At 63.6% G+C, this 27,969-nt stretch overlaps 3 protein-coding genes across 7 annotated transcripts; 2 read left to right on the forward strand and 1 right to left on the reverse strand.

Annotated features, from left to right (window-relative positions):
* The first annotated feature begins 373 nt into the window (after nucleotides 1-373).
* On the forward strand, nucleotides 374-17,290 carry PDZD7 (PDZ domain containing 7). The gene is made up of 17 exons (XM_062214195.1): nucleotides 374-436; nucleotides 1,031-1,413; nucleotides 5,414-5,554; nucleotides 5,779-5,953; nucleotides 6,378-6,554; nucleotides 6,641-6,788; nucleotides 7,831-7,891; nucleotides 8,242-8,637; nucleotides 8,948-9,145; nucleotides 10,523-10,573; nucleotides 11,088-11,263; nucleotides 13,927-14,018; nucleotides 14,132-14,223; nucleotides 14,355-14,426; nucleotides 14,821-15,432; nucleotides 15,699-15,799; nucleotides 16,187-17,290. Exons 2-17 carry the CDS (start codon nucleotides 1,191-1,193, stop codon nucleotides 16,574-16,576), a joined length of 3,105 nt encoding a protein of 1,034 aa, XP_062070179.1. The 5' UTR covers nucleotides 374-436; nucleotides 1,031-1,190; the 3' UTR covers nucleotides 16,577-17,290.
* On the reverse strand, nucleotides 17,171-26,439 carry LZTS2 (leucine zipper tumor suppressor 2). 5 transcript variants are annotated; one of them, XM_062214189.1, is made up of 6 exons: nucleotides 23,706-23,777; nucleotides 22,748-22,868; nucleotides 20,918-21,367; nucleotides 19,701-20,363; nucleotides 19,036-19,311; nucleotides 17,171-18,504 (listed from the first exon to the last, which is right to left on the reverse strand). In XM_062214189.1, exons 2-6 carry the CDS (start codon nucleotides 22,787-22,789, stop codon nucleotides 17,821-17,823), a joined length of 2,115 nt encoding a protein of 704 aa, XP_062070173.1. In that variant the 5' UTR covers nucleotides 22,790-22,868; nucleotides 23,706-23,777; the 3' UTR covers nucleotides 17,171-17,820. The 5 variants fall into 5 exon arrangements, with proteins under 5 accessions (XP_062070173.1, XP_062070177.1, XP_062070178.1 ...); XM_062214193.1 differs by lacking the exons at nucleotides 22,748-22,868; nucleotides 23,706-23,777 and adding an exon at nucleotides 26,363-26,439; XM_062214194.1 differs by lacking the exons at nucleotides 22,748-22,868; nucleotides 23,706-23,777 and adding an exon at nucleotides 24,610-24,931.
* LOC133775764 (serine/arginine repetitive matrix protein 1-like) lies at nucleotides 23,178-27,193 on the forward strand. Its single transcript, XM_062214271.1, has 5 exons — nucleotides 23,178-23,258; nucleotides 23,608-24,200; nucleotides 25,938-26,118; nucleotides 26,391-26,534; nucleotides 27,179-27,193. Exons 1-5 carry the CDS (start codon nucleotides 23,178-23,180, stop codon nucleotides 27,191-27,193), a joined length of 1,014 nt encoding a protein of 337 aa, XP_062070255.1.
* Nucleotides 27,194-27,969: the final 776 nt, after the last annotated feature.

Genomic DNA, 27,969 nt, shown 5'->3' on the forward strand with positions numbered 1-27,969 from the left:
GGACAGCTCCCCCGGCGCCAGCGCGCGCTCCTGTCAAGCGCAAGCTCGCTCCCCGCTCCGCCCGGTGACATCCCCCACTGCCTCAGGGATGACCACGGAGGGGTGGCGATTCCAAGAGCTAGGGGAGCTGGCTTGGCCAGCGAAAGACGCGGTTCCCTCAGGAGGAGCAGGCGAAGACGCAAGTTCGCGTGACGGGTGGGGCGCCGGCGTCGGAGTGGAGAGCAAAGAGCCCGGCGGCCCCGGGCCGGGTGAGGGGCGGCTGCCGCGGGCGCCCGAGGGAGGCGCCGGGATGGAGTGATTGGCGGCCCCAGCAGCCAATGGAAGCCCGGGACTTACCCTGTTCTCGCAACGCGGCGGTGCGTGGGCGGGGTCCCCAGCAGCTACAGTCGCAGCGCCCGCGGGCGGGCGAAGCGGGCGGCCGCCCCCACGCCAGGAGGTGAGAGGGTCTGACCCGACAGTGGGGGGCCGGGAGGGCTGACCCCGGGGTGGGGTGATGCATTCTGGGCCCCAGAGCTGCCCCGGGTTTTGCGCGGGATGTTGTGGGTTCTTAGCCATCGTGTCCTCCCCGAAGCGTGGGAGAGGTCCCCGAAACCTCTTCAGTCCAGGAGCGTCGTCCCCTGCTCCTGGAGCCTAGCAGTCTTTGGGATCCTCGACCACAGCTGTCCCAGGGCCTTCGCTCGAAGCCCGGAGTCTGGTCCTCTACCCGCATACACAGCACAGGGCTGCGATGAACTGTCCTGACCCCTCGTGTGTGTACACCGTCCGAAGCTGCAGGGCCCCCGAAAATCCCATCCGTATTTTCAACCTCTGCTGAGGACTGGGGCGAGTGCGGATGGCTCAGCCGCGAGCTGGAGCCAGGAGTGCAAAAGAGGCTCCCGCCTGCCTTGTGTTAATGGCTCTCATGGTGCCTGCCCCGCAGTCCTCTTGCCCAACATGGGAGAACTGGGGGCCCAAGGCACGGGAGGGCAGGCGGGAAGGCAATGAAGGCAGAATTCACATCCCTTCCCCCATGGCTGCTCTCCCCGCCCAGGCCTGAAGCACGCTCCTGAGAGGTGGTGCAGCAAGGGCTTCAACACGCCGGGGACCCCAGCCCTGCACAGAAGGCTCACAGAACCAGAGCAGGCAGAGCCAGCCTCTCAGAGCTAGCAGGTTCCTTTGGATGTGTAGGGCGCCGCCGCAGCCCAGCCACCATGGCGCACGGGTTCGCCGTGGGCTTCAACCCAGGCCTCGGAGACCTAAGCTCGAGCTCTTTGAGCTCCCTCTCCTCCCGAGGCCACCTGGGCAGCGACTCAGGCTCCACAGCAACGCGATACCTGCTGAGGAAGCAGCAGCGACTGCTGAACCGGCCCCCCCGGGGAATCCGAGCCTGCTCGCCCATGGGCCGCGTCATCCTCATCAACTCCCCCATCGAAGGTGGGTGCGGGGCCCAGCCACTGGCCTGCCTTGGAGGGGGGCCGGTGGGAAGGGACAGCAGGAAGCAAGCAGAGGCAGAGCCAGTGCGGGCAAATGGGCATCCCAGGGAAGGGAGGGAGGCCCTTGGGGACCCACACTCTCGCTCACCTCCTCTTGCCTCTCCTCCAGGCTGGTGCTTTGGGGCTCCAAGATTGCAGCAGGCTCAGATGTGGGGGACTAAGGGCACAGGGGACAAGGAATGAGCCATGTGTGCCAGCTCCCAAAGGAGCAAGGCAGGGCACTGGACTGGCCCCTTCCCTTGGACTTGATCTTCCTGTGTATGGTTTGTGTCTGCCTTTGGGGTTGGGGCAGGGTGGGTAAGGATCAGCCCACTGGGTGGCCAGCTCAGTGCTGGGCTGTGAGCACTCAGCGCCTCAGGTGCAGGAGGAGGGGACGAACTTCAGAAGGCAGGGGACCACAGTGGGGCTGAAGGTCAGAGAAGGAGCCCCCGGGCCAGGTCTGAAGGAGGGGGAGACCTAGGCTCAGGGGTTGCCAGATGCCACTTCCTGACATGCCCAGTCTGTACCAGCCTTGCTTAGGCCTTGCAGGGGACACCCAGGGAGAAATGAGGCTCAGTCTCCCCCTTGCAGTCTTTGGCCACGTGGCAGGTGGTGGGGTGGAGGGGAAGGCAGGGAGCATGGCGGGGTGGGCAGCTGGGAGACAGCGGGGCTGCAATGACAGATGTGAGGCGACCAAGAGCTGGGGAGCACGACAGGACCTTGAATGCCAAGGGGAGGGGACCCCTGGGCCTGGGCTCTCTGTGAACAGGACCAGATAAACATCTCCAGCTCCTCTCCTCTTTCTTGGCCAACATGGCTCCCTGGCTGCATCCCAGACTGGCCTCCTCGGGCTCTGTTCCTCCCCTCTGACCCAGCTGGGCATCTCAGGCCCCCTCCCCAGGTGCTGGCAGGGGTGAGGCGTGTTGCTCCTCCTCCAGCAGTGGCCCAGTGCCCTCGCCCTGGCCACCCAGCACACTGTGCCTCACACTTAGCTGAGTGACAGGACCCCGCTGAGGGGCACCACTCACAGCCAGGAGCAGAAGTCCCCAGAGAACTCGGGGCCATGGGGTGGGGGAGGCCCTGCAGCACCTCCCTTGTCAGTCCCATTCTAGTAAACTGTGCCCCCACCACCACACACACTGTGCCCCCTGTGATGCCAGGGCTGTTCATGCTGCCCCTCCAAAGACCTCCTCCAGAAGCCCCCTGACCACTCTCTCCCCAGCCTTGCCCTGTGCCACCGGGCAGCCAGGGCAGCAGCGTCTCCTAGCAGTCGAAAGACCGTGGCATTGCTCGGACCACCTGGTCCCTACCCTGCCTCTGAGCCCAGAATCTTCCCCTCTTCCTGGACACAGACATCCCCTGGCTCACCACAGCCTGCCCATGTTGTCCTGTAGCTGAACAAAGTAGCTGAACAGGGGGACACTGCCACATCACCCCCAGGAGGTGCCAGACAAAATGCATTCTCTTTAACCTACCTCAGCCAATATTCCTCGTCTCCTTAGTTCATTCGTTCATTCATTCATTCATCAGTCCATTTAGTCTTTAATTTAATAAAAAAATACTTATCGAATGCTGTACAACATCCTGGGGACATACTGTGGGAAAAAAATGCCCAAGTCCTACTGTGAATGAGCTTCAGTCTTGTAAAAGGATGCGCAGTACAAGAGAAATAATGAGAAAGGATGGAAAATTTGGAAGGAAATAATTCCTGTGATGCCATAGAGTAATTTTTCTCAAACTTTTTTTTTTTTTTTTTTTGACAGGCAGAGTTAGTGAGACAGGCTGGGGCCAGTGATTAACCTAAGATGCCCACGTCCCACATCAGAGTGCCTAGGTTCGATTCCCAGTTCTGCTCCTGGCTCCAGCTTCCTGCTAATGCAGACTCTGGTGGGCCGCAGTGGTGGCTCTCAAGTGGTTGAGTCCCTGCCACCCAATTGGGAGACCTGGATCGAGTTCCTGGCTCCTGGTTTGTGCCTCAACCGAGGGATCACTGTTGTGGACATTTTGGGAGGCAACCAGTATGTGGGAATGCTCTTTTTCTCTATCTCTCTGCCTTTCAAAAAAGAAGACAGATTGGTGGGCTCCCCCAGAGCCTGATTCAGTCAGTCTGTAGTGAAGCCCAGGAACTCACATTTTGAATACACTCCCAGGAGATGCGGCTGCGCTGCAGGTGCAGGTGCCAGCCAGGAGAATTCCTGTGGTGGCCCCTGACTTGGGGTGGGGGAGGGGTGGTCCAGGAGGGCCTCTGGGAAAGTAGACTCTGAGCCAGGAGGGCAGCGAGAAAGGAGCTGGCCTGTGAAAGGTCTGGGCAAGGGTGCTGCAGGCAGAGGGGACATGGACAGGGCGTGGCTTGTGTGAGGGACAGCAGGGATGCTGGGTGAGAATGGCCGGAGGTGAGGACAGAGGGGTGGGAAGAGGAGGCCTTGGAGGGCCTTACAGGGCACAAGAGGTGTTTGAGTCTCGCAGAGCAGGCGAAGGGGCAGGTGTGGATGTGCTCAGGTGGAAAGACATCATCTGGTGTGCCAGCTGACTACCACCCGGGGCAGGAGCGGGAGCAGGGACACAGTCAGCAGGTTGCTGTGGAGCGCCTGGAGGGTGGGGTTGGTGGCCCCAACTAGGGCAGTACAGGCAGAGAAGGCGCCATCCTTGGAGGACCCAAGGTCCTAAGCTCACACCTCAGAGTGGCAGCCCCTGGCCCAGGGCCCTAGGAAGACCCAGAAGGGACTAGGGGGATGGGGGGGCAGGGGACCAAGGATCTGTGGCAGAGGCCGAGCAGGTCCCGAGATTCTGTAAAAGCAGTCGCTGGGCAGCCCCAGCCTCCCCAGGGCTCCGACCTGCACAGCCTTGCCCATGGGCTGCCCTGGGGATTTCTTTCGCAGCTGCCCTGGCCGTGCCCTGTAACCTGATTTCTCCCAGATCAAATGGAGGTGTTCTCGTGTGCATGCTGTGTGATTTCTCCCCCTGAGCCACCTCTAAAGTAAGCCTTGCCCAGGAAGAGACTCCCTGGGACCCCACGGACCCCCGAGTCTTGCTTGTCTCTGACCAGAAGGCCTCCCCAGGCCTGCCTCTGAACTTGCTCACTCCCTCCCCTCCTCTGGGCCTCCCCTTCCCCCTGCCCTCCCCCACCATGTCTCCTAAGAAGCCTGCTCTGACAGGTCCAGGCCCAAGGACCCCTCCCCTGACTGCCCTGCCCTGAGGGGAAGGCCCACTCGGCTCTGCAGCCCACTGCAGCGTGGCTGTGTCTCAGCTTCTCTCTCCACGTGGCCAGGTGTTTCCTAGAACCCTTACCTCCAGAATCACCAAGTCTAAGAGGTGAAAGAAGTCTCAGGCTCCTTCCAGGAGGCCTCAGGCAGGCACTGGCCAGGTCTCAGCTTGCATGCCTCCAAAGATGAGCGGCTCACTATCTGTTCCAGAAAACTCATCCTGTGGTCCAACAGCTGAATATTTTAGGATTTTCCTTCTGTCTCACTCCACTGTGTGGGCTGGTGCCAGGGTGGGCTCTGCCCCGTGGGTTATGCAGACAGAAACATCTGATGCCCTCGGCGGGTAGCTCTTTGGCTATTTGAAAATGGAGCTAACAGTCATTCTTGCACTAAGCTGAAGAGCGCAGACCCCTCTCTGCCCCATGCAGCAGAAGTCTGAGCCCCCTCTTCTGTCTCTGTGACTCCAAGTGGCAGGGTTTCTAGAAATGTTTATTAAGCACACATGCACGCACACAGAGGGAAGGGGAGCCATGTTCCGGCTTGGGTCGTCTTGCTGCCTGCTGCTCTCACTCGCTTCCACACCCTCCTGGCCCATGGTTCCCCAAACCACCCGGGGGTACTCAGAAATAGACAACCTCCCCCAGGGCCCGAGGTGCCTGCATCTCAGCCTTTGCAGGCCCCAAGCTGGGGAACCCAAGCAGGGCACACTGTGTGCCCAGAGGGTACATGGGCGTCATGCCTTTGTCCTTGTCCCCACAGCTAACAGTGATGAGAGTGACATCATCCACGCGGTCCGGGTGGAGAAGAGTCCAGCAGGGAGGCTGGGGTTCAGCGTGCGTGGGGGCTCTGAGCACGGCCTGGGCATCTTCGTCAGCAAAGTGGAGGAGGGGAGCAGCGCAGGTGAGCGGGCCCTGGGACATGGCCCTAAGCGTGGGTAGGGGCTACTGTAGTCAGGGCTGGGGGGCGAATCCTGGGCTCTAGGGGCCTGGGATGGGCAGAATGGAGTGGGGACAGACCCCTGCTCTAGCAGGGGGTCCTGGGAGCAGCTCCCTGGGGAGTCCGCGCCGTGGGGGACCCTTCTCCCAGGTGTCCTGTCCCAGCTCTCCCCGTCTCCTCCGGTGCAGAGCGAGCCGGCCTGTGTGTGGGAGATAAGATCACCGAGGTGAACGGACTCAGCCTGGAGAGCACCACCATGGGCAGCGCTGTGAAGGTGCTGACGGGCAGCAGCCGCCTGCACATGATGGTGCGGCGCATAGGCCGAGTGCCGGGCATCAAGTTCTCCAAGGAGAAGACCACGTGGTGAGCAGCGTCTGCCTGGCTACCCACCCTCACCCAGTCCACCCCGCACCGGCACCACACAAAACCCATTGGCAGGAGGGAGAGGGTCTGGCTCCTCCTGCTCCCTGGGCACCAGAAACACAGGGATGTTAGGCTTGTCCTGGAAATGAGGTCTGCCCCTCTCCCCCAGCCCACCCCCCAGCCGCTCTCCCAGACCAGTGGGCTGACAGCACCTGACCTGCAGGGGGCGCCTTAAGGATTAGAACTGAGCCCCAGCACCTTGTAGCTGCTCAAGAGAAAGGGGTGCTGAGGACAATTTCCAGATTCTTTGGAACCCTGAGGGGCTGCCCCCAAAGGCACCCCCAGCCCCCCGCCCCGTGCATGGGAGGGGAGCTGGGCATGTGGCTGGGGCCCTTGGGCTGAGGGCCCCTCGTGGCTGTCCCAGGGTGGATGTGGCGAACCGACGCCTGGTGGTAGAGAAGTGCGGCTCCACGCCGTCGGACAGCGGCTCGGAGGGCGGCGTGCGGCGTATCGTCCACCTGTACACCACCTCTGACGACTTCTGCCTGGGCTTCAACATCCGTGGCGGCAAGGAGTTTGGCCTGGGCATCTATGTGTCCAAGTGAGGTCTGGGGTGGGGCCCAGAGCTCGACTGGGGCGACGGCGGGCAGGCCGGGGCCCATCGGACGGGTGCCTGTCTGCCCCCAGGGTGGACCATGGTGGGCTGGCCGAGGAGAATGGCATCAAGGTGGGGGACCAGGTGCTGGCGGCCAACGGCGTGCAGTTTGACGACATCAGCCACAGCCAGGCCGTGGAGGCACTCAAGGGCCAGACGCACGTCATGCTGACCGTCAAGGTGGGCGGGGCTTCAGCATTGAGGGGCGTGGCCAGACCAGGAGAAGGGCTGCAGGCACTACCCAAGCTCTAGCCCCTCCCCTGCTCTGGCAGACTCTGCCGCTTCCACAGCCACGCGGAAGGCACAGCAGGCCCCACTCTCACCCCCACTTTGCAACAGAGAAAACGGAGGCAGAGCAACTCGTGGCCAGTTACTGGGCCTGGGTGCGGTGGCCTGGGCAGGGTCCCTTCTCCTGAGTGTGAGGGGCCTGCAGCCAAAGGAGCAAGGGTCCCACCAGAGGGACTGTGGCAGGGGGCGTCCTCAGAGCTCAGGGCAAGGCTGGATTCCAGCAAAGGCAGCTGGCTTCATTGTCCATGTGGGTCTCACACTTGCCTGCGGATTAGGCCTTCTCCCTCCAGCTGTGGAGGGAGGAGGTGAGGCCTGGCCCTCCCCTGGAGCCCACACCTGCCTCCTGCCCAGGCCTCCACTCACCTCGCCAGGCAGTGCCTCCTCCTCCACGAACTCCCAACACCTCCATTCCCCACCTCTCCCACGTCCCATTTCCCCATTTCCCTCCTCTCACATTGTCCGGAACATCCCTCCTCCCACTCGGCCCCTCATCCATTCGTTCCTCAGTATTTTTGAGCACCTGCTGTGTTGGGCACTAGTGGGGCGGGGACAGTGAACAGGACAGACCAGGCCTCTGCTGCTGGGAGGTGGGGGTGAGGGGTGGACAGACAAACTGGATCTTCAGACTGTGACAGGTGCTATAAGGAAATTAATCTAGATGGGCTGGAGTTATTCACAAAAGTGTCTGTGGCCAGGGGCTTGGGGCAGGCCTCTCTGAGGAAGTGACACTCAAAGAACAAAAGGATCCAGCTGTGTGTCAAGATGAGCAAAGAATCCAGGCAGAAGCGGCAAGTGCAAAGGTCCTGAGGCACAGAGGCACTTCGTGTGTTCAGAAATGAAGTGGGCGGTACAGCCTGAGCATGATGAGTTGAGGGGCTTAACGACGACTCCTGCCCCATCCCTACCCATCCGTACCCTCCCTACACCCTCCCAGGACACAGGCCGGTATCCCGCCTACAAGGAGATGGTGTCTGAGTACTGCTGGCTGGACCGCCGTGAGTGGCTCACGCCCCTGAGGGTGTCGGGAAAGGCCCCGGGCTGGACTCTGCAAAGACAGAAAGGGCAGGACCTCCCCACAGCTCAGAGCTGCTCTGGCTCCTTTCTGAGGAGCTGCAGATCCAGTCCCAGGCCCCTTCAGCCCTGGACTCCCAGAGGGCCCAAGGCAGCAGGGACTGGCCGGAGGTCTCGCAGCACGGTGGCGGCAGGGCTGCGGCACAGCCGGAGGTTCCCACCTGGGCTGCTGCCTGACCTTTGGCCCTCCCAGCCCAGGGGTGGGCTGCAAGCCTGGCAGGGCCGTGAAGCCACCGGGCCAGCCTCCCAGCATCCCTGCCTCCCCTCCCCGCAGTGAGCAACGGGGCGCTGCAGCAGCTGTCGGCGGCCTCGGAGAGCAGCTCCAGCGTGTCCTCCTATGCCTCCAGTGCCCCCTACAGCCCAGGCTCCCTGCCCTCGGACCACATGGATGTCTGCCTGGGGCCCGAGGAGCTGGGCAGCCAAGGCCCAGGCTGGGGGCGGGCGGACACGGCCATGCAGACGGAGCCGGAGGCGGGGGCCCGCGTGGAGACCTGGTGCAGCGTGCGGCCCACGGTCGTCCTCAGAGACACAGCCATCCGTGCCGACGGACCCCTGCCCGCCCGCCGCCTGGACTCTGCGCTCTCAGAGTCCCCCAAGACTGCCCTGCTGCTGGCCCTCAGCAGACCGCGGCCCCCTATCACACGCTCCCAGAGCCACCTGACCTTGTGGGGTACGTGGTGGGGCGGCTGTTGCCAGCCTCACACCCTGTCCTGGGCCCCAAACCAACCCTAACCCCAGTGCTTCTGTACCGGCCTTTCTAGGTGTCCTGAGCGCGCACACACACACACACACACTCTCCTGACCTTGCTGTAGCCCTGTGGGGGGTGGAGTTGGAAGAGGAACCCCATGCCCACTGCCTGCACTGCTTCAGATCCTGCTTGCCATCTGCTCTCCCTAGTCTCCCCACCCCGCACCCCTGCCCCTCGTCCTCTCCTTCCGCCCACTCCTCCAGCCCCCCGGGTGCTCCCTCGTGTCTGCAGAGGAGAAGAAGCAGCGGAAGAAGGAGAAGCCGGGGTCCCCTGGGGAGAAGGGTGCCCTGCAGCGCTCCAAGACACTGATGAACCTCTTCTTCAAGGGAGGGCGGCAGGGGCGGCCGGCAGGGGATGGGCACAGAGAGGCCTGGACGCTGGACGGCGGGAGCCCGGCCAAAGCCCGCCCGCGCCTGGACCTGGACAAAGGTGTGTGCGGGCTGCATGGGACAGTTGTGGCAGCCAGCAGCTCTGGGTTGAAATTCCGCACTACCCCTGTCAGTCACCACTCCACCCTCCGTGGGAGCCTCAGTCTCCTTGTGTGTGCAATGGGAGCAGCACTGCCTGTTTGTTCAGCAGTGGTGGGAAGTGCGTGTGTGCGTGTGGGTTGCTCTGAGCTTTGTCTGGCACAGGCAGTGAGGAGGCGCTCAGCAAATGCAGGGCCGCTGCTGTGGCGCCCGGCTCCCCGTGACACACAGGGAAACTGAGTCACAGCGCAGTGAGGAAGTGTGAGGGCCGGGCACAGAGCCCTGTGCTCGCTGGGGCAGCACGGGGCGGGCAGTGAGGCGGGGTGTGCACTTTTCTAGGGCGCCTAACGTCACCCCTCTGGCCAGACTCACAGGCCCTGCTGAGTTCTAGAACCATCCTTGAGCAAGGCCATTGGTAGATTATTAAGGCCCTGGGCAGAAGGGCCTATCCCGGCGCATGTGTGGATCAGGGGCTTCCTAGCAGCTCTCACAGGAATCTCTAGTGAGAGGCAGAGGCTGAGAGTGGGTAGGTTCCTTGGAGGCGCGTGAGGCAGAAGCTCAACTCAAACACACGTTAAGTAGGCTGGATATAGCTTTGCAGCGAGACACCTGTCCCTTGCCCTGCCATGCCCTGGGGCTTAGAGAAAAGGGGGCCTCCCCGGATAGGGGATGGGGGCGCTGTTGCTGGCCTGGCTGGGGTCACCCAGTGCTGAGCAAGTCGCTGTGATGGAGCAGACAGGGCAGGTGCCCTCTGGCCTCCTCTGGCCTGCTGGGGGGCTGTGTGCCCAGGGGAAGGCCAGAGTGCCATTTCCCAGATCGGGTGGGCACCAGAGGCTGAGGAGCCGGCCCTGCCCTACCTGGGCTGGATGCTCCGAGGCTCCAGATGCTGGACCCACGGGCGAGACAGCTGCGTCCAGTGGGGGCTCCACAGCCCCTCCCTCAAGCACCCTCTCTCCCCACAGCTCCCAGGGCCCTGCTCCCTCCCAGCTGTCCTCCCTCTCTGGCTCCTCTTTCCCACTCTGTCCCCTGAAGGTAGGTAACTCTACCCCTGAGCCTACTCTCCCCCAGCTCTACCCCTGAGCCTCTTCCCTCTGCAATTTGCTTCCAAATGAAGGCCCGCAGGCAGAGCCTGGACTGGACCCTCTCTTGACCCAAAGCACTCTGACTCCCCATTGCCTGTGAACGAAGTCGCCGGCCTGAGCTCATGACCTTCGAGCCCCTCCTGGCCAGGCCCCCTGTCTCCCTGCCCTGCCTGCTCCGTTCCAGCCAGTGCAGTCCGAACGCCCGGACTCCAACTTCCACACTAGGGCCTGCAGCTGAGCCTGTCTCTTCTCCACAGCAGGCAGCGTGGGGCCCGTGCAGAAGTTCGTCACCTGGAGACGGAGACGCGGTAATTCACGCCTCACTTCCCCCAGGCAGCCGAGGGCGCGTGTCGGGGGCCTGTGGACCAAACTCAGTTGGGGCCCACGTAGGGGACCAGGCAGGTAGACGCTTTAGGCGGCAGCTCGAATAATTGGACTAAGCTCAGGAAAGATAGCGTTGTAGACAACTATTGGGGTGCACTTGGGGGCTTCTGTTGGGACTCTCCAAGACAGGTTTTGCTAGCCTGTGTTAAGACTCCAGTGGGGCACAGAGGGTGCATTTTTAGGGGGCGTGGGGGCCCTGGACTAAGATTGCGTTCAGGAACAGTCTGGTATGGGGTGGGTGTCAGGCAGTGGGAGGTGGGGATTGGTGCAGCATTGGTGGGTGGGTTGCTGTAGAAGACCACGCTGGGGGCAGATGGGCTGGCCTGGGATCCCATCCCACACCTGGGACCCTCCACTGACCCTCCATGGGGGAGGCTTCTGCCCTCCCCTCGAGGGGGTCTGACTCCTACATCACAGCCGTTTGTTCCTGCCCCACAGACCGGGACAGAGGCCGGGCCCTGCTCTCTGCCAGGTCTGGGAGCCCCTCCAGCCAGCTGCCCAATGTAGACGAGCAGGTGCAGGCCTGGGAGAGCCGACGGCCTCTCATCCAGGACCTGGCCCAGAGGCTGCTGACTGATGACGAGGTGCTGGCTGTCACCCGCCACTGCTCCCGGGTAAGCCCCCAGTGTGTCCCCAGCCCCCAGCTTGTGGGCACTTGTTACCCAACCCCTCATCTGTTCAGGCCACTGACCAGTCTCTGGGCTGAATGATGGGAGACCAGGGGTCAGTAAAAGCTGCAGTAACTTCTCTCTCTCTCTCTCTCTCTCTCAGTCGCTCTCTCTCTCTCTCTCTCTCTCTCTCTCTCACACACACACACACACACAAACACACACACACACGTAATAACTAGAACCGAAACACCCACAGTGAAAAATCATGGGATTTCTGTGAAGGAAAAGAGTATGAGAAAATAATCCGGAAAGTGCATTTGCAGTGGTGTAGTCTGGGAAGACCTCCCTGAGGAGGTGATATTTCAGGAGAGGTACGAAGAAGCGAGAGTGTGAAGAGAAAGTCCAGCAGTCATGTGCCTGCAGCCTCTGTAAGCCCCAAGCCTTGTCCCCATGCCTCCTACTCCTGGGTCAGCCAGCGGGCCTGGCCTCCTGCAGCCCCCAAACCTACACTCTTGTCCTCTGTCCCTTTCACTTTGAACAAAACCAGAGGACCCCAGGGTGGGTCAGATTTGGAGGAGACCCTGTGGTCTGATCCCTGGGAGGCAGCAGAGCGGTGGCTCAGCCCTGCTCCTGTGCCCCGTGCCAGGCTCCTCAGGAGAGCACGCGTTGGTGTGTGTCCTGTGCAGGGCGAGCCCAGGGGGTTCAGAAAATCAGGTATGCAGGTTCCCCACTGCTCAGCTTGCTCGGGGCGAAGCTGTGTTTGCATCTCTGTGTGTGGTTGGTGCACGTGTGCATCCTTGCATAGTCATCTAGAGACTTAGGGGGGGGTCATCCATGCATCCCTTTACCAAGGTCCCCTGCACAGCAGAGCAGCAGATGGGTGCATGTTGGGGGGCAGCTAAAGTCTTTTGGGCCAAAGGAAGTGGAGCACTAACTGTGGCAGCGGTGGGGACCGCCCTCCTGTGAGCCTGCAACGCTGGGACCTGGCCACTAGGTGGGGCTCTGTGTCTGTTTCTTTAGCGGCGCCTCCCTGGATCCTCCACAATCCCCACCCCTCCCTGGGGTGGTCCAGGGCCACTTCTTACTGTGTCCCTCTATCAGCTGCAGGGCTCTATGCACCGCATCGACGTGACCCGGGCCCCGTCCACACCCAGGCATGAGGCCCTGTAGGGTGGAGCACTGGCTGAGTGATTAGTCAGACCCCTAGGCTGAAATCCCCAGGCCACCCTCTCTCCCCCTCTGAACCTTTTTCACATGGCCTCCAGACCCAGGATTATAAACCACCTCCGTGGTCACTGCACGCGCCAGCTGCTCACTGTCATGTTCAAGGCCCTGCCTGGTTTCACCTCCCACCCACTACTCAGCTTGGTCTTCCCGCTGCCCCCTCTGAGGCTCGCTCAGGCCGTGAGCTGCATGATTTGACAGGGTGCTGGTCACTCGGGAGTCATAGCTCGTGCAGCCCTACATGGCTTCCATGGCCAAGTTAAGCCCTCCATCCACGTGTCCCCAGAGCACTTTCCTCCCTGTGTCTGTAAATGCCGCGGCCGTGACGCCCACTCTGCCCCTCCCACCCCCTCTGAGACCCCCTCACCCCCATTACTGGGGATACGTGGCTCATCTTCCCTTCACTCCCACCACAGACAGCATCTTCATCACAGTGTCGGCTGCCCCTCCCCCAGGACAGGGCCTGGCCATTGGGGGTTGCCCGGGCAGGTGTGTGCACACGTGTGCTGGCGGGACTTCAAAGAGATCATGGCACAATCAGTTTGAAATCTAGGCCATTTGTTCATAATACCCGTTTTCCATGAATTTGTGAAGGCTCCCTTATATCCCTAGGCAGAAGGGGTGTAGTGTGTGTGTGAGAGAGAGAGAGAGCGAGCAAGAGAGAGTCTCATTTGTGTCTTATTCGTTTCCAGGTATTTATGAGTGACAGGCTGTCTCCACCTCTCCACCAGGGCATGCTGTGTCTGTCTATGCCCATAGGTGTTCTGTGTTGCGGGGTGGGGTGTGTGTGTGTGTGTGTGTCCCTGAATCAGGCTCCCTCTCACCACTAGAGGGCAGTGTGCTGCCCAAGGAGGGTGGCTGTCCCTTTATTTGGTTCCCCAGAGTCAGCCGGGTGTGGCTAGTGGCGCCCTACAGGGCCAGGCCGGGGGGCTTCCACCCCCAGGGTACTGACTGGAGAGCCGCCCCTTCCCCAGAGTTTCTATCACAGCCATGACCAGAGCCTAATGCGGGGGTCCGCGTGGAGCCGTGGGCAGGGATAGCCAGGCTCGGCCTGGTGCTGGCTCCAGCTCCTTCCTTCTGCCTGCCAGTGGGGGCGGGAGGAGCGGCCCCTCCCTGCACATCCTTTTCCGGCAGCAGGGCAGGCGCAAGCTGGACTCCTCAGGTTCCAGGCCCTGCAGACACTTCCTTATCTGTGTGGCTTTGAGCAAAGTCCTCCTCCCTTCTGAGTCCCTGTTTCCTCCTCAGGGAAATGGGGGTAGTTAATGTCATCTCAGGACAGTGGATAAGTGAGAGACCCCATGGAAAAGGCTGAGCCAAGTGCCTGTCTGCCCCAGGACGTTCTGGTTGTTACTATTTATGGCAGTGACAGCCTTCGGTGTGGAGGGCCAGAGGGCTCCCAGGGCCCCAGACTGCCCACCGACCTGTGGCGCCTCTCTCCGCAGTACGTGCATGAGGGTGGCGTGGAGGACCTGGTGCGGCCCCTGCTGGCCATCCTGGACAGGCCCGAGAAGCTGCTGCTGCTGAGAGACATCAGGTGGGGTGGCCGGGGGACCAGGAGGGCGTCCCTGGTGCCTCCCCGGGGCTGAAAGCTCTCTGGCACCTCCAGGACTGAGCCCCTGCCCATGGCCATCTCTCGTCCTGCCCCAGGAGTGTGGTGGCGCCCGCGGACCTGGGCCGCTTCGACAGCGTGGTGATGCCCGTGGAGCTGGAGGCCTTTGAGGCCCTCCAGGGCCGGGCAGGTCAGCAGCTGGGCCAGGACCCTGGGGCCCTGGGCCCGCGTGGGGGCACAATGGGCACGGAGGCTCGCCGAGCTCCGTCGTGGGTGTCCCTCAGGGTGCCTTGCCTCTGACCTGTCCCTCCCTCCTACCAGTGCGGCCTCCTCCTTTGCGACCAGCACGGCAGGACACGCCACCCAAGCGTCACCTCATCACCCCTGTGCCTGGTCAGTGAGTCTCAGGGCCCAGAGAGGGGCTCCCTGGGAGCCTGTGGGGGGAAACGCCCTCCCCTCCCCCACAGTACAAGCCCTCGCCCACCTGCGCCATCACTCACTGGGTTGAGGGTTTCAGCCCCACTTGCATTTGAAATCAAGCCTCATTCTGCACAATAATCTCCAGGAAAGTATGGCTTTGGGGTGCCAGTCGTATTTTGTGCTAGGCACGTTCAAATAGAACACTAACAATTCCAAAAAAAGAGCAAAATACTGTTATAATAGAACACGTGTGTCGGCGTCTGGGCCCAACCCCAGGCCTCCCCCCCCATAGACCCCCACCCCCCACCAGCCCAGGCCAGGCTGGGAGGAGGGGCGGGGCAGCCTGACCTTGACCCTCTCCCCCCAGACAGCCGCGGGGGCTTCTACCTGCTGCCTGTGAATGGCTGCTCCTCGGAGGACGAGGACAGGGAGCTGAGGGACAGGCTGGGGGGCCTCAAGGTCTCCCTGAGTGCCTCTGCCCCCCGCCACCCGCACGACGCGATCCCCCCGCTCCAAGACGTGCCAGTAGACGCCTTTGTGCCCTGCCGCAGTGCCTGCACGCCCCCTCCCCAGCCACCCCCCGTCGCTCCCCGGCCCCCGCGGCCTAACTGGCTGCTGACAGAACCCTCGAACCGAGAGGACCCTCGGCGGAGCCAGAGCCAGAGCCAGAGCCAGGACCGGGCCCAGAGCCGCAGCCGCAGCCGCAGCCGCAGCCGGGGTCGTGGCAAGTCCCCTGGACGCAGACGCTCCCCTTCCCCAGTGCCCATCCCTGCCCTTCAGGCGGCCAATGGGTGCTACCACAAGCCGCGGAGGGCCAGGCCCCCTCTGCCCCGACCTCTGCAGGAGCAGCTGACTGGGGCAGGGGCCAGGCAGGGGCCCACGGAGAACGGGGCTGGGAGGATGCCCCAGGAGGAAGCCCTGGAGGCCCCCAGGGCGGAGCTGAGGACTGTCACACTGTCCAAGACCAAGCAGTCCTTGGGTGAGTCTCTGGGGGAACCAGGCTGGCATGGGGACTCCCGGGCTTGGCTTTGGAGGGTTGTGGCTTAAGGGCGCTGGGCGCAGGAAGAGAAGCTGGGGTGCCGAGGTGTAGGTGACAGGGTGTGAGCCGTGACTGGGGAAGTGTGTGGAGACCTGAGTGGGAATAGAAGCTGGGATTTGGGAGAGGTCTGGGGCCCTGGATTTGGGGAGGTGATCCTAGGTTCCCTCCTGAGAACTCTGGGTTTTGGGGTGTTTCTCCCTCACCAGGCATCAGCATTTCGGGGGGCATCGAGTCCAAGGTGCAGCCCATGGTGAAGATAGAGAAGATCTTCCCCGGGGGGGCCGCCTTCCTCAGTGGGGCTTTGCAGGTGGGTGGAGGCCACCAGGCCACTCCCCGGGCCCAGAGCTGAATTCTGGCAGAGTGGAGGCTGCTCCACACTCAGCTTGTCAACCTGGTGGTTTAGAGCAGGCTCGGGGACAGGGGTCAAGCACGCGGGATGATTGGTCCCCTCATGCTCCCTGGACCTAAAGATGGCCCATTCTGTTCTGCCCAGAGTCCCAAGGGACAAAGGGCCATTGTCTGTGCCCCGCCCTGCCCCCAACAGTTCTGGGCACAAAAGTCCCATTGTCCATCCCCCGTACCCAAATGGGGGAGGAGTGTCCTGGCTGGTGGAGGTGAGAGGGCACTGCTTTCAGGTTGGGGGCAGGGAGGAGGTGGCAAGAGGAGGGGACTCATTCTCCCACCTCCCGCCCAGGCTGGCTTCGAGCTGGTGGCGGTGGACGGGGAGAGCCTGGAGCAGGTGACCCACCAGCGAGCAGTGGACACCATCCGCCGGGCTTACCGAAACAAGGCTCGCGAGCCCATGGAGCTGGTGGTCAGGGTCCCCGGGCCTGGCCCTCTGTCCTCACCCCGTGACTCCGCTGTCACTGATGGCCGCCTTCCTGTCAACCGCTCCCCTGCCCACCTGCCTCCTGATACTATTCAGGTCCCCTCCCCTGGCTCCCAGGACTCCTGGACCACCTCCACTGTGGCCAACCTGCCCCAGCGGCGGACTCCCAGCCCAGTGCCCCCCACAGCCCTCCAGCCTCCTGCCACTAACACTAACCAGGCCACTCCCCACGTACCCCGCGACCCTTCACACTGACCTGATCTTCCCTGGGCCCAAGTCCTCTGCTGCCTCCCAGACTTCTCCCGAGAACCTCGCTGCCACTCGGGAACCTCCCCTCCGGCCCCACCTGCCTCCCCAGGGCTGTACACTGGTGGCTCTGATCTTTGCACCCCTCCCCTTCACTCCCCTCCCATTTGTCCATAAGGCTCCCTCCTTTCCAGATAAGCGTGGTGTCCATGGACAGAGTGCTAGTAGGAAGCCTGTGCCAGCTGTGCGCGCTGCTCCCCAGCCGCCCAGAGACCAAGTCCTGTAGGCAGGCATTTTCTCCTAACACCCCCACTGTTGATTCTGCACACTCTGAGGGGTGTGGGCTTGCAAAGGGGCCTTCCAGGGCACCCCATCCCCAAGCAGCACCAGTACCTCAAACCCTGAGACCACGCCATGTTGTGAGCCACTAGGACCCTCCACTCTGCACTGGATTTGTCCTTCCTCCTATACCCTGTCTCCCCAGAAGAGCTCTCTGTGGGGAGGGGAGCACCCAGGAGACAGATGGGGTCAGGGTCACACAACCTCCCCCAGCCTGTATGCACTTGACCAGCTCGTTCTTTTTTTAAAAACAAAAAAGGTTTTTAATTTTTTCTTTGGGTTTGTACAAATTTACAGTGTGAAAAATATACACTTGAAAACGAGGCCATAAACCTGGGTGTTGGGAGGGACTGCTTGGTCACAAACACAAATAAACAAGACATTTCTGAGTTCTTCCTTTGGTCTGACTTCAGCCCCTCACCTGAGGAGGGGGCAGCAGGGCTGGAACCTGGGGAGCGGATCCCGGTCCCAGCCCCAGCCCCCAGCACAGGCAGGGTAGGGGCAGGCACATCTGGAGCAGCTGGCGCCATCTGGCTCTCTCTGGCTTTGGGGTGGGGGAAGAATGTGGAGATGAGGGGCCCCTTCCCCTCTGAGCTCTCCTGGCTGGAGTGGGCTGGCAGGCAGCTGGGCTGGATGGTGTTGGCAGTGGCACGGGCAGCAGCTGGGGAGTGACACAGATATAGTGAACGGGGGCTCTGGGTGACAGTGAACACAGCGACCCTCGAGGGGCCTGACCTTGCTCCTCCATGTCACATGGCAACCCGAGTGCTCGCAGAGGCCCAGGGGCTGGGATCCCAGGGAAACAAGTGGCCCTGGGGTCCTCCAACCCGGGGATGCTCAGTGGGTCCCGGGGCCTGAGCGACCTGTGGCTGCTGCCCTGGGCAGAGCTCCCTGTGGAGCGGGACGCCCCGACCCTAGATCTCGGTGGCCGTGATCTCCTCCAGGCAGATGCAGGGGGCCGGCTCGGCCAGGCCTAGGTCGGCCAGCTCCCGGGCCTCCAACTCCAGGCTGAGCTGCTGCAGCTCCTGCTCCAGCTGCCGGTTGCGCCGGCACATCTGGATGTAGTTGTGCTGCAGCTGCTTCTGGTAGCGGATCACCTGCTCCTTCTCCGCCTGCCAGGCCAGCCGCTCCCCGTCGAAGCTGTCCCGCTGCTCCTCGCCACGCCGCCGCTCCCGCTGCAGCTCCGCCCGCAGCCGCTCCACCTGTGCCCGCAGGCTGCCCCCCACCCCGGCTGCCGCCCGCTGCACCTTGGCCTCGTCACTCTCAGCCAGGAGGAAGGGGTCAGTGGCAGCAGGGGGCACGGGGGGCTCCCGGAGCCCAGCTGCCTCGGCGTCCAGCTGCCCGGCCTTCTCACGTAGCCGCTCGGCTTCCTTGCGGTGCCGCTGAAGCTCCTGGGAACAGGTCTCCAACTCCAGCTCTCGTGCCCGGGCTGCCTCCTGCAGGCCCCGTGCCCGGCCCTCACTGACCCGCAGTGCTGCCCGGGCCTCCCGCAGGGCCACCCGCAGGGCCACCAGCTCGCTGCCCTTCTGCACCAGCTCTGCCTGAGACTCCTTCAGTTGCTGCTTCAGCAGGGAGATCTCGCCCGACTTCTGGCACACCTAGGATGGGAGGGGTCGGGGCAGATGGAGTTCCTGGGTGACAACGTGCTGGCCGCTGCACGAGGGAGGGTCCCACTACGACCCCCATTTTACAGATGGAGACACCAACATCACGCTGCTGCAGCAGACTGCACACCCCAATCTTATTCCTGTCTTTAAGCCGTCAGGAAGACCTGGTGGAAGCAGCACTGAGCCCAGGGCCTGGGCGGCAGCAGGTCTTGCAGGGTGGGAGCGGCTGGGGCACTCTGGTGTCTTGGTTAAGAGTGCAGACGATCAGAGCCACACTACCTGGGCTCCACGTTTGGCTCTACTACTGCTAGGTGTGGACTGGGCCCCAGTCTCCTTATCTATAAAGTGGGGAGGTAAACAGTACCGACCTCACAGGCAAGGCGGTAGAGCTGGAGCGCCACTGGCTACGTGGGCACTAGCCCAGGGAGGAGACCCAAGGAGACTCCCACCCAGAAAGGGACTCGGTGGGGCTCCTCATTTCACAGCAAGGAAGGGGAGGCCCTCCGGGGGTGGCCGACTCACCTCCCACTTGGTCTCCTCGAGCCGCGGGCCGAGCTCCCGCTGCTCCCGCTCAAAGGTGGCGCAGCGCCGCTCCAGCTGCTCGCGCTCCTGCAGCAGCTGCGCGAAGTCATCCTGCAACTGCCGCTTCTCCTGCTGCAGCTGGAACACCTGCAGCTGCAGCAGCTGCTGCGCCCGCTGGGCCCGCTGGGCCGCCTGCTGCGCCTGCGCCTCCCGCTCCCACGGCCGTGGCCGCTGCCTCTCCTCCAGCACCTGTGCAGGAGAGGGCAGACCTGGGTCCTGGCAGGTCCCCCAACGGTGGGTGAGCGCCGGCCCTCCTGGCTCCAGGGGCCCACTGCCCTGGCTTCTGGGAGGGGAGGTGCCACCGAACCACAGCGATCACAACAGCGGTAGCAATGACTTTTATGCCAATAGAGACGAGCACCACATAAGAGTTCGCACTTAAACAGCACTTGGGAGGTGCCAGGCACCGCTCTTGCCTTCCTCACCTCTGAGTTACCCCCAGGGCCAGAAAGATTCCCCTTCATAGGGAGACTGAGGCTCAGGAAGGTTAAGGAGCCACGTCACCAAGAAGTGCTCCTGGATTCCCAGGGCCTCTGGCCATGCGGTGCGGTCTCCCCCACCCCACAGCCCCCCCCCCCGCCCCGCCATTCCGCCGCTGACCACACCTGGCACACGGTGGCCTCGCCCTCGTCCAGACTGTCCCGCAGCTGCTGCAGCTCCGCCTCCCGGTCACGCAGCTTTCCTTCCAGAACACAGTGCAGCAGGGCCTCGTCCGACGGGGGTGGGGGCGGTGGGGGCGGCGGGGAGCGCTCCCCGCAGGAGCTGCTGTCAGGGGAGGCCCGGGCCCCACTGCCCAGGAGGCCCCCAGCCACGCGGCCCCCCAGGGATCCTGTGCTCTTGCTGGAGGAGGACCGGCCGCTGTCCGAGTGGGAGGGCCCAGTGGGGGCCCCTCGGGCTGGCCCAGGCAGTGGCCCCCGAGCAGGGCCGTGGGAGGACAGGTGTCCGCCGGGGGAGCTGGCAGCGGGCTCAGCGCCCCCAGTGCTGTAGGTGGGCAGGCTGGACAGGGAGTTTCGGCCAGAGTCAGACAACGTTCCCGACGGGCAGCCACTGGCCCAGCCGCTCAGGGCCAGGGGTTTGTCGGCAGCCGAGGAGGAAGAGGAAGAGGAGGAGGAGGAAGCAGGGCCACCAAACAGCTGTGTCAGGCTGCCCTGGCTCCCGGACAGCCCGGTGGCCCGCGGCCCCAGGAAGCCAGGCAGGGCCGGCGCCCCTCGAGGTTTGGGCAGCACGGGCTTGAAGGCTGTCGGGCGGATCAGGATCTTCTCCATGTTCTGAAAAGAAGTGCCGAGTGGCCTGGGGATGAGCTGCCCGATGCTGCCAAGCCCCCCTTGCAGCTGTCTGACCTCCCCACCCCGTGCAGTCCCAACAATTGCTACCACTGCCGAGTGCCTCCCGAGCGGCCGCTCGACGCCAGGCGACTAGGAAGGCCTCGCTCTCATCGCTACCGACCACTGCCCGGGCCACAGCTGCCTTCTGCCACCATCCCCACGTTCCATGCGGGAAATGGAGGTGCCGCATGGTTAAGGCCTTGCCCAAGTCTCACGGGGAGTTGTCTGACAGTCATTCAAGCAACCAACACGTACCCAGCACCTGCTAGGTGCTGGCCCCATGCTCAGCACTGTCTGAGTCACTTCTCCTAACAACCCTACAAGGCCGACCTGTGGCCCAAACCTTACAGAGACAGAATGGAGGCCCTGACTTCCTCAAGGTCCCACAGCAAATTGAGGCAGGGCTGGGCTGGCGAAGCTGGAGCCCACGCTCTCCTCTACACAGGCTTCCGATCCCCACCTCCCCTCAGGGCCCCAAGGAAGGGGCTGGTCCTCACCTTCTCCAACTTTCCCGAGACAGGGATGAGCTTGGGTGGGGGGCCACGGAGGTGGGCACTGCGAGCCTGCTGACCTCGGGCATCCTCCACGTCGCTGCTTGGGCTGGGGGGTGACTCTGTCCGGAAGTCCTCATTGATGTAGGTGAAGCTGGCGCCGGGCACAGTCTTCCTGGGGGGCACGGCTGGGCACAGTGGCTCCTGTGCCTCGTAGCTACCCCGCAGCAGCCCATCCTGCTGGCGGAAGAAGGTGGGCCCTGGAGGGCCATGGTGGCGGGAAGGAGCAGGTCCGCTGGGGCAGGGCCGGCCAGAGATGAGGCTGCTCACACTGCCCATGGCTGGAGCTTGTGCGGCAGTGGCGGCCTCAGGAGCGGGCTCCAGCGGCACTGGCAGAGTGTGCACGATGGCCATGGCGGTGGAGGCTCGGGCCTGGCCAGGGGCCTCCAGGACAACCTGTGAGCAGGGCACTGATGTCAGAACCCCAGCATCCTATGCCCTCTCCCTACACAAGGCCTTGAGTCCCCGTGCTGTCCCCTGATCCAGGTCAAACACCTTCCTGACATGAGTAACAAAGCCCTAACCCCCCCAAGGCTCCTCTTCCAAGTACTGGCACGAATCTCATTTCTCTCTGGGCCCCGGACCACTGCTCCCTGGTCTGCACACAGCCACCAGGCAGAGGAGATGAAGGGATCCGAAGCCTGCATAGCGCCACTTGGCAGTGGAGGCCCAGACCCAGACATACACCCCCACAGAGACCAGGACTCAGGTTAGGCAAGAAGCCCTCTCTCCCAGCACCCGGCCCAGGTCCCCAGTCTCCTGGGACAGGTGGCCTCGTTACAGGGCAGTTTGGGCAGCGACAACCTCAAGGACACAACCAGCAACTCAGACAGTAATTAGGGAACAAAGAGCCAAGGCCAAGCAGTGCCCCACCTCCCCCTACTGGGCCTCAGTTTCTCCCAGACAGAGAGGCGGCAAGGGTGGAGCTGGCCCAACAGGCAGTCCACAGCTCTCAGTACACACACAGGTGCCCGCTAGGGCCTCCTGCCTCTCGGAGGGGGATGCAGGCACTTGCTTGTTTCCATGACAACCCCTACCCTCTCCATACCCACTCAGGGTGTGACATGGGGCCTAAAGGAGCCTTCATGGGCGCTGCACGACTCCAACCTCTATCAGAAGCTTCCAGGTTCCACCATCTCCAGAGAAACCCCGATGGAGGCGGAAGCCCCACCATCACTTCTGGCAGCTGCTCCAAGACCTCACCAGCTCCCCGGGCTCTGCTCCTTCCTGGAAGGGGAGAGCAAGCCTCCCCGGGGAACTCCCTCCGGTCCCCAGGCCGCCGAGGACCAGGGCTCTGGCATCTGCCGAAATCATCACGCAGAACGTGCAGGCCAGGGAGGCGGACAGAAAACTTCCTGGGAGTAGGAATGTGTGCATTTACAGGTCTTCATGGCCGCCTTTATGCCCAGGGGCAGCAGAGCGAGCACTGCGTGCCGGGGAAAATGCGTGTGAAAACATGAGTGTGTGTTTGGACATGTTCAATACATACACCCGTCTAGGTGTGAACTAACGTGTGAACCTCACACGTATGTGTGTGTAATGAAGGGTCACTATGCAAGTATGCAGGCGTTATAAATGCATAGGTAACAGGTGAGCATGCTGAGATTCTGAAGAGGTGTATACATTCACCAGGACGTGGGTGCCCCCCGCGAACCAGCAGGCCGGCCAGAGCCGGGTTACCTGCAGAGAAGGCTCTGAGGGCAGGCTGTTGGGCACGGGGGAGTGGGAGGGAACCCGCCAGTTTTCCCTCTGGAGTGTGGGGAGAGGGGGAGCCACCTTTGTCCGAGCTGTTCCCCTTCTTTCTTGCTTGTGTTCCATCGAATTCGTCCCTTTCCTCTCTACCCAAGTGAAAAGACACCAAGAACCAGGTCGGTGTCAGTCCACACTGCCGGAGGAGCTGCTGGGAGCAATGGTGGGCCTGGCTGCAGGGCTGGGGCCTGACAGCACCCCAAGCTCCAGCCCTGGGCGACGCGGGCACCCGGCAGCCTCCTCCTCCCTCTGCAGGGCCACGCAGGGTACAGACAGGACCGGGGAAGGGGCCATGCGGGCTGGCATTTCTGTCCGCATTTCTCCTCTTCAGGGAGCACAGAGAAAGTGAAAACTGAAGGGAGGCGACGGGCCCACTCGGAGAAAGAGCCAAAGGCCGAGACAAAGGCTCAGGGAGGCGCGGGGGTCAGGCGGCCGAGGAAGCCAGGCCGGCCGGCCCATGGCGCCAGGCCCCGGAACCGCAAGGAGCCAAGGCCCCCCAGACCCAGAGCGCCGCAAGCCGGCCCGCCAGGCCCAGCCAGTAGGGCTCCCGCTCTCAGAGCCCGACTGAGAAGGAGGGGCAAGCCGAGGCTCCATTTTGAGAAATGCGCCGTGGCTGTGGGCAAAGGGAACCCCTGGCTCTCCCGGGTAATCGCCGCGATGGGCAGGACGGAGGGCGGAGGGCTGGGGCTCAGCCAGGGCCAGCGACGGCTCTGGCCGCGCTCCGAGCTCGCGCAGACCTGAGGAGTTCGGGAAAGTCGCCCTCCCACCTCAACTCCAAGAACAGTCACGCAGGCTCCAGTCTGGGACTCGAGTTCCCATTCCGAGGCGGCAGGAAGCCGGGACCCCTCCCCCGCCCACCCCCACTCAGCCGACGACCCCCCCCCCAGCACGGCGGCCGCCGAACGCCGCCTCCCCCGCCCCGACGCCGCCGCGCAGAAGTTGGGGGCGACCCCGGGTCTCCTCCCGGCCCCGGCCTCCCCCTCACCTCCGCCGCGCTGCTCCATGCTCAGCCCCGGGCCGCCCCAAGCGCTCCACAGGCGCGCCGCCCGGCTCCGGCCCGACCCGGCCGGGCCCCGCCTCCGCCTCGGCGGCGCCCCCGGCCCGGGCCAGTCCCCTCCCGGCCCGAGTGGGCGGCGCGGCGCGGGGGAGGGGTCCGAGGGGCGTCCCCGCCCCGGGGCGCGGACACGCGCAGGCACCCCACGTCACGCGTGTCTGCTGGGGCGCACGCAGGGGCTGCGCGGCGGCGAGCGGGACCCCTCCCGCCGAGTCTCGGTGACTGCGTGTCGGACGGCTCGGTCGGCTGTGGATTCGGCGGGCGGGTCACCCCCTACCGGAGCCGGGGCCCCGGGGCCAGCGGCAGCTGGTCATTGTTCGAGCACAAAGGGCCAAGGCGCGGCGCGGCGGCCCCTCCCCCTCGCTGCTCTGATCGAAGCCCGCCCCAGACACTCTCCAGCTTCAGAGTCCGGAGCGGGAACAGAGGGTCAGCTGCCCGCCGCTCCTCGGCTGCCGGGGCCCTGCGCCCCAGCACTGGTCGGGGGCCGCGGCCGGGTCCCTGCCTGGCCCACCCCACAGCGGGCTGGAGGCGGTACACGAGGATCTGCGGAGGCGGCGCCCCCTGGCGGTCGGTCCTCAGAGCACATCTACTCGCCCCCCGACCCAGGGGGTCTTCCCCCACTCCACAGCCCGTGCCCGCGGCCGCCAGCCCAGGCCTGCCCTTGGCGCGGCTCTGGACTCCTCGACTTTCCCTTGGAGTCGCTGGCTAAGAGAAGGGTCATTGGCCGGGGGAGGGCGGCTTCTGGCCTCCCCAGTGGAAAGGCACAGCCCAAGCCTACACCACCTTCCCATCAGACAACATTCCACGGTCTCCTCGGGGTCACGCATATGCTCACCCTCTTGGAAACAACATCTTAACACCCACACGACCTTTCCCACATTCAGTCTCAGGCAGCCGCAATCACAGCTTCACCCGTCACGTGGTCCCCCAGGCCTCCTTCCATCCACTCCCGGGCCAGCTCCCTTGCAGCCCCGTGTCACACCGGTTGTGCACAGGTTTTTCACAAGTCGCAGGCCCTCGCGCCTCCTCGCGTCTTTCACATGCTGACAGCCTCGCAGTGCTCACAAACAGCTTCTCACGCTACACACCGTGTTTTGCATGCATTCTATCACACAGACCTTTCCTTAGGGGTCTCTGTGACCTGGCCAGGTCAGCTGATGCCTGCTGGCCTTGGCGAGGACGGCCTCCCTCGCCCAGACGGCAGCCCTCCCCCGCAGGGCCAAGGCCAGCCAGAGCTGGGCTCTGCCCCAGGAAGGAGCATCCCCCCCTTCCAGGCCACAGCCCTGGCCTGCGATCAGCTCTATTTTTAGCTCGATGGGTTGTTTTTCTTTCTTTTTCCCTGGAAAGGGAAACATAGCCCAGCCAACCTCAGGCTCACCCCAGACCCTCAGCTTCGCAAAAACAGACTGAGCCCCTTCCCCAGTGGAGAGCCCCTTCCTCTGGTCGTGCCCTGATCCCGGCCTCCTGGGGCACTCAGAGCCGCCTCCCCTTGCTGGCAGCTCGCCCGGAGGCTCAGGCAGCAGCTGGGATCAGCATGGTGGAGTGCTGGGGGGTGGGGGCGGGGAGCGAGGCACCATCCCGGCTCCCTCGGCCCCTGGGGGAGGGCTGCTCTCCTGCCTACAACTTGGGGGTAGGGGCAGGCCCACTTGGGTACTGAGGGGTCGTTTAGGCTCCTGGCGGCAGTGAGGGGGGCGCCCATTCTGGCATGGATGGGTTTTCGCCTCCTACACCGGGAGGAGGAGCTCCCGGTTCTGCAAGGGGCGGAGGTGGCTGTAGGAAGGGGACTGGCAGGCACTGGGGCAGCTGCTCCCTGGGCTGCGACAGGGATGGGGGCAGCTGTCCACTGCCATCGAGGGCCTCTCCCATACATTTTGGACACCAAGAATGTCGGGGAGAAAGGCGGGAGGAATCCAAGGAACCCCACACACCCTAGCCCATCCATCTCCAGCCCTTCTATGCCACCCCGGCTCCAGGGGCCGGTGTGCTCCCCATTCTGGGAGAGGGCTTAGCACGGCTCCTGCGGAGAAAGGAACTCAGCCCCCCCCGTGGGTCCCAGCAAACGCCCTGGGATGGGGAGTAGGTCCCCTCCTGGTGGCGGCGTTGGGGGACACAGCCCACTGGTCTGCGGAGCAATCACGTGCTCCGTGCCTGTTTACGTCTTAGCCTTCACCTGCAGGCGGCCGGGAAGCAGCAGCCTCCGGATGCGTCCCACCCGGCCCGCCCCCGTCGGCGGTTATGGGACAGCCCCTCTCCCCAACCCCACGCCATCCCCGGCCTAGACTGTGGGGCGCCCTGCCGGCTGGGGGTCCGCGCGGGCCGGTGGCGCTGCCCCTGGACTGCAAGGGTAACCCACGGGCGCGCCCTGCCCGAGTGCACGTGTGTGCGTGTGTCCCAGGTGCGTGCGTAGGGAGCCGTCCGTGTGAGTTCCCGTGTTGCCTCCCTGCTCAGACTCGTCGCCTGCGCCCCAGAGAGTGGGAACCCCCCTTCCTCAGCCCAACCCCCAGCTTTCCTAGCCGCGGAAAGTTCGCTCCGGAGCGGCGGTGTGCGGAAGGCGGGAGTTCCTGCACCTCCGCCGCGCCACCACTCACCCAGCGTCACCTGCGCTTGCCGCTCTAGCTCCGGCTGGGTTCCTGCCCCAGCGCGCCCACCTCCTCGTCGCGAGAACGCCGGCTTCCCCGCCCGCTCCGGCTCCGGGCTCCGGGCTCCGGGTTCCGGACGCCGGACGCCGGACGCCGCCGGGAGCCCGCCTTGCCGGACCCGGTGGAGCAGGGCGGGGCGGGCCGGCTGAGGCCGCGCCCCCCACCCAGGGAGGGGAGTGGTCTGCCCAGCACCCCCTCAACATTAGACCCAGTACCCAGCCCCAGAGTAGCTGGCCCCTGGCTGCATAGCCTACTGCCGTTGGCTTTCGACCTGGGGAAGGGGCCACCAGCATGTGACCAAGACCTGTGTTACCTGGCTGCCCTAAACTGGCTATGAGGCTTGACTCTGCCACCCTCCCCTGCTCCGTGGGAGCCCGGCCCCCACTCACTCTCAGACACCACCCTCCCAGAGGGAAAACCCCTGGGAAGCAAAGAGAACTCGGTTTCACCAAAGCAGCGCCCCCCCCCCCCCCAAGCTTGGAGCTGCACCGCCCACTTCCCTGGAGTTGCTGTCTGGCCAGGTGAGCAGCCTGCCAGTTCTGGCCCCCACAGGCCATGGCTCTGCTTCCCTTAGGCTCATAAAGTCCCACCCACAGGCACAAACAGGAAGTTGGCCTGTACTGCAGGGAGGCACCAAGGACTCCCTCCCTCCCCTTGTGGCAGCGCAGGTAGCCCCGGGGAGGCCCAGGCCTGCGGGTATCTGGGCCATATTTGCAGCCTAATGGGGCTATGGAAGACTCCAGTGAGTTTTGTCTCTTCTCCCAGCCGTCCACGGCGTGACACACTCTGTCTTGGCCAGGCCCTTCCTGAACTCAGCTACTTGACCTCCACCAGGGCGCAGGCAGAGTGCTGGTTTTGTCCCAGGTAATTTGCTTCAAGCCTCTTTGGCTGCAAACGTGATCAGTGGACCCAGGGGCCTCAGGCAGGAACTACTGATTCACCTGCTTCTTTCTAGGCTCCAGGGACTCCTGGAATGGAGTGGCACGAGTTTGGGTCAGGGGTGGGAGTATTACCTTCCCTCCCCCTCATCTTTCTGCTTTGTGTTGTGTCGAGGAGTCTGCTAGGAGGGTGGGGCCAAACAGGAAAGCACACATCTCTCTGTCCTCGTTCCCCCAAGCCCCCAGAGGATTTCCTGAGAACACAGCAAGCATTCTCGGGAGACCAGAACGTGGAACTCGTGTCTTCTAGGTAGGCCTGACCTGCTATTGTGCATCTGGAAGCCATGGCCGCCGTTCAATGTTACAGACCCTGGATGAGGCCTAAGCAGCCAACGGCTGGGAATGATTACTGCAGGATTAGGGAGGCCTGGCTCCAGCCAGTCTGGGAGAGACCCCCAAGAAGGCAGGCCTGGGAGGAGCCACCCCCACCCCCATGGCTTCCCTCGCAGAGAACAGCTTTGCAGCAGGTTGGCTCCAGGGCGCAGCTCTCACACACTGCAGCCCAGGTGCCAGGCCTTTCCGCTGGGCCCAGAAGACCAGGGCCTGCTTCCCACCCTGGCAAAAGAGCTCTCGCCAGCCCCTTTAGGACATCTTGCATTCTCACCACTCTTCTAGGCA

The sequence above is a fragment of the Lepus europaeus genome, chromosome 17 (assembly GCF_033115175.1).
Source record: "Lepus europaeus isolate LE1 chromosome 17, mLepTim1.pri, whole genome shotgun sequence".
NCBI lineage: Eukaryota > Metazoa > Chordata > Mammalia > Lagomorpha > Leporidae > Lepus > Lepus europaeus.

Bases quoted from the DNA above. Each gene is read 5' to 3' on its own strand.
- PDZD7 (XM_062214195.1), top strand. From the start codon at position 1,191: ATGGCGCACGGGTTCGCCGTGGGCTTCAACCCAGGCCTCGGAGACCTA. The intron at 5,555-5,778 runs GTGAGCGGGCCC...CCTCCGGTGCAG, and splicing joins GGAGGAGGGGAGCAGCGCAG to AGCGAGCCGGCCTGTGTGTG. The intron at 7,892-8,241 runs GTGAGTGGCTCA...CCCTCCCCGCAG, and splicing joins GTACTGCTGGCTGGACCGCC to TGAGCAACGGGGCGCTGCAG.
- LZTS2 (XM_062214189.1), bottom strand. From the start codon at position 22,789: ATGGAACACAAGCAAGAAAGAAGGGGAACAGCTCGGACAAAG. The intron at 21,368-22,747 runs GTGGCTCCCCCT...CCCTGCTCACAG, and splicing joins GGGGAACAGCTCGGACAAAG to GTTGTCCTGGAGGCCCCTGG. The intron at 20,364-20,917 runs GTGAGGACCAGC...ACTTCTTTTCAG, and splicing joins TCTCGGGAAAGTTGGAGAAG to AACATGGAGAAGATCCTGAT.
- LOC133775764 (XM_062214271.1), top strand. From the start codon at position 23,178: ATGGCGCCAGGCCCCGGAACCGCAAGGAGCCAAGGCCCCCCAGACCCA. The intron at 24,201-25,937 runs GTCAGCTGCCCG...TTTACGTCTTAG, and splicing joins GTCCGGAGCGGGAACAGAGG to CCTTCACCTGCAGGCGGCCG. The intron at 26,119-26,390 runs GTAACCCACGGG...TTGCCGCTCTAG, and splicing joins GCTGCCCCTGGACTGCAAGG to CTCCGGCTGGGTTCCTGCCC.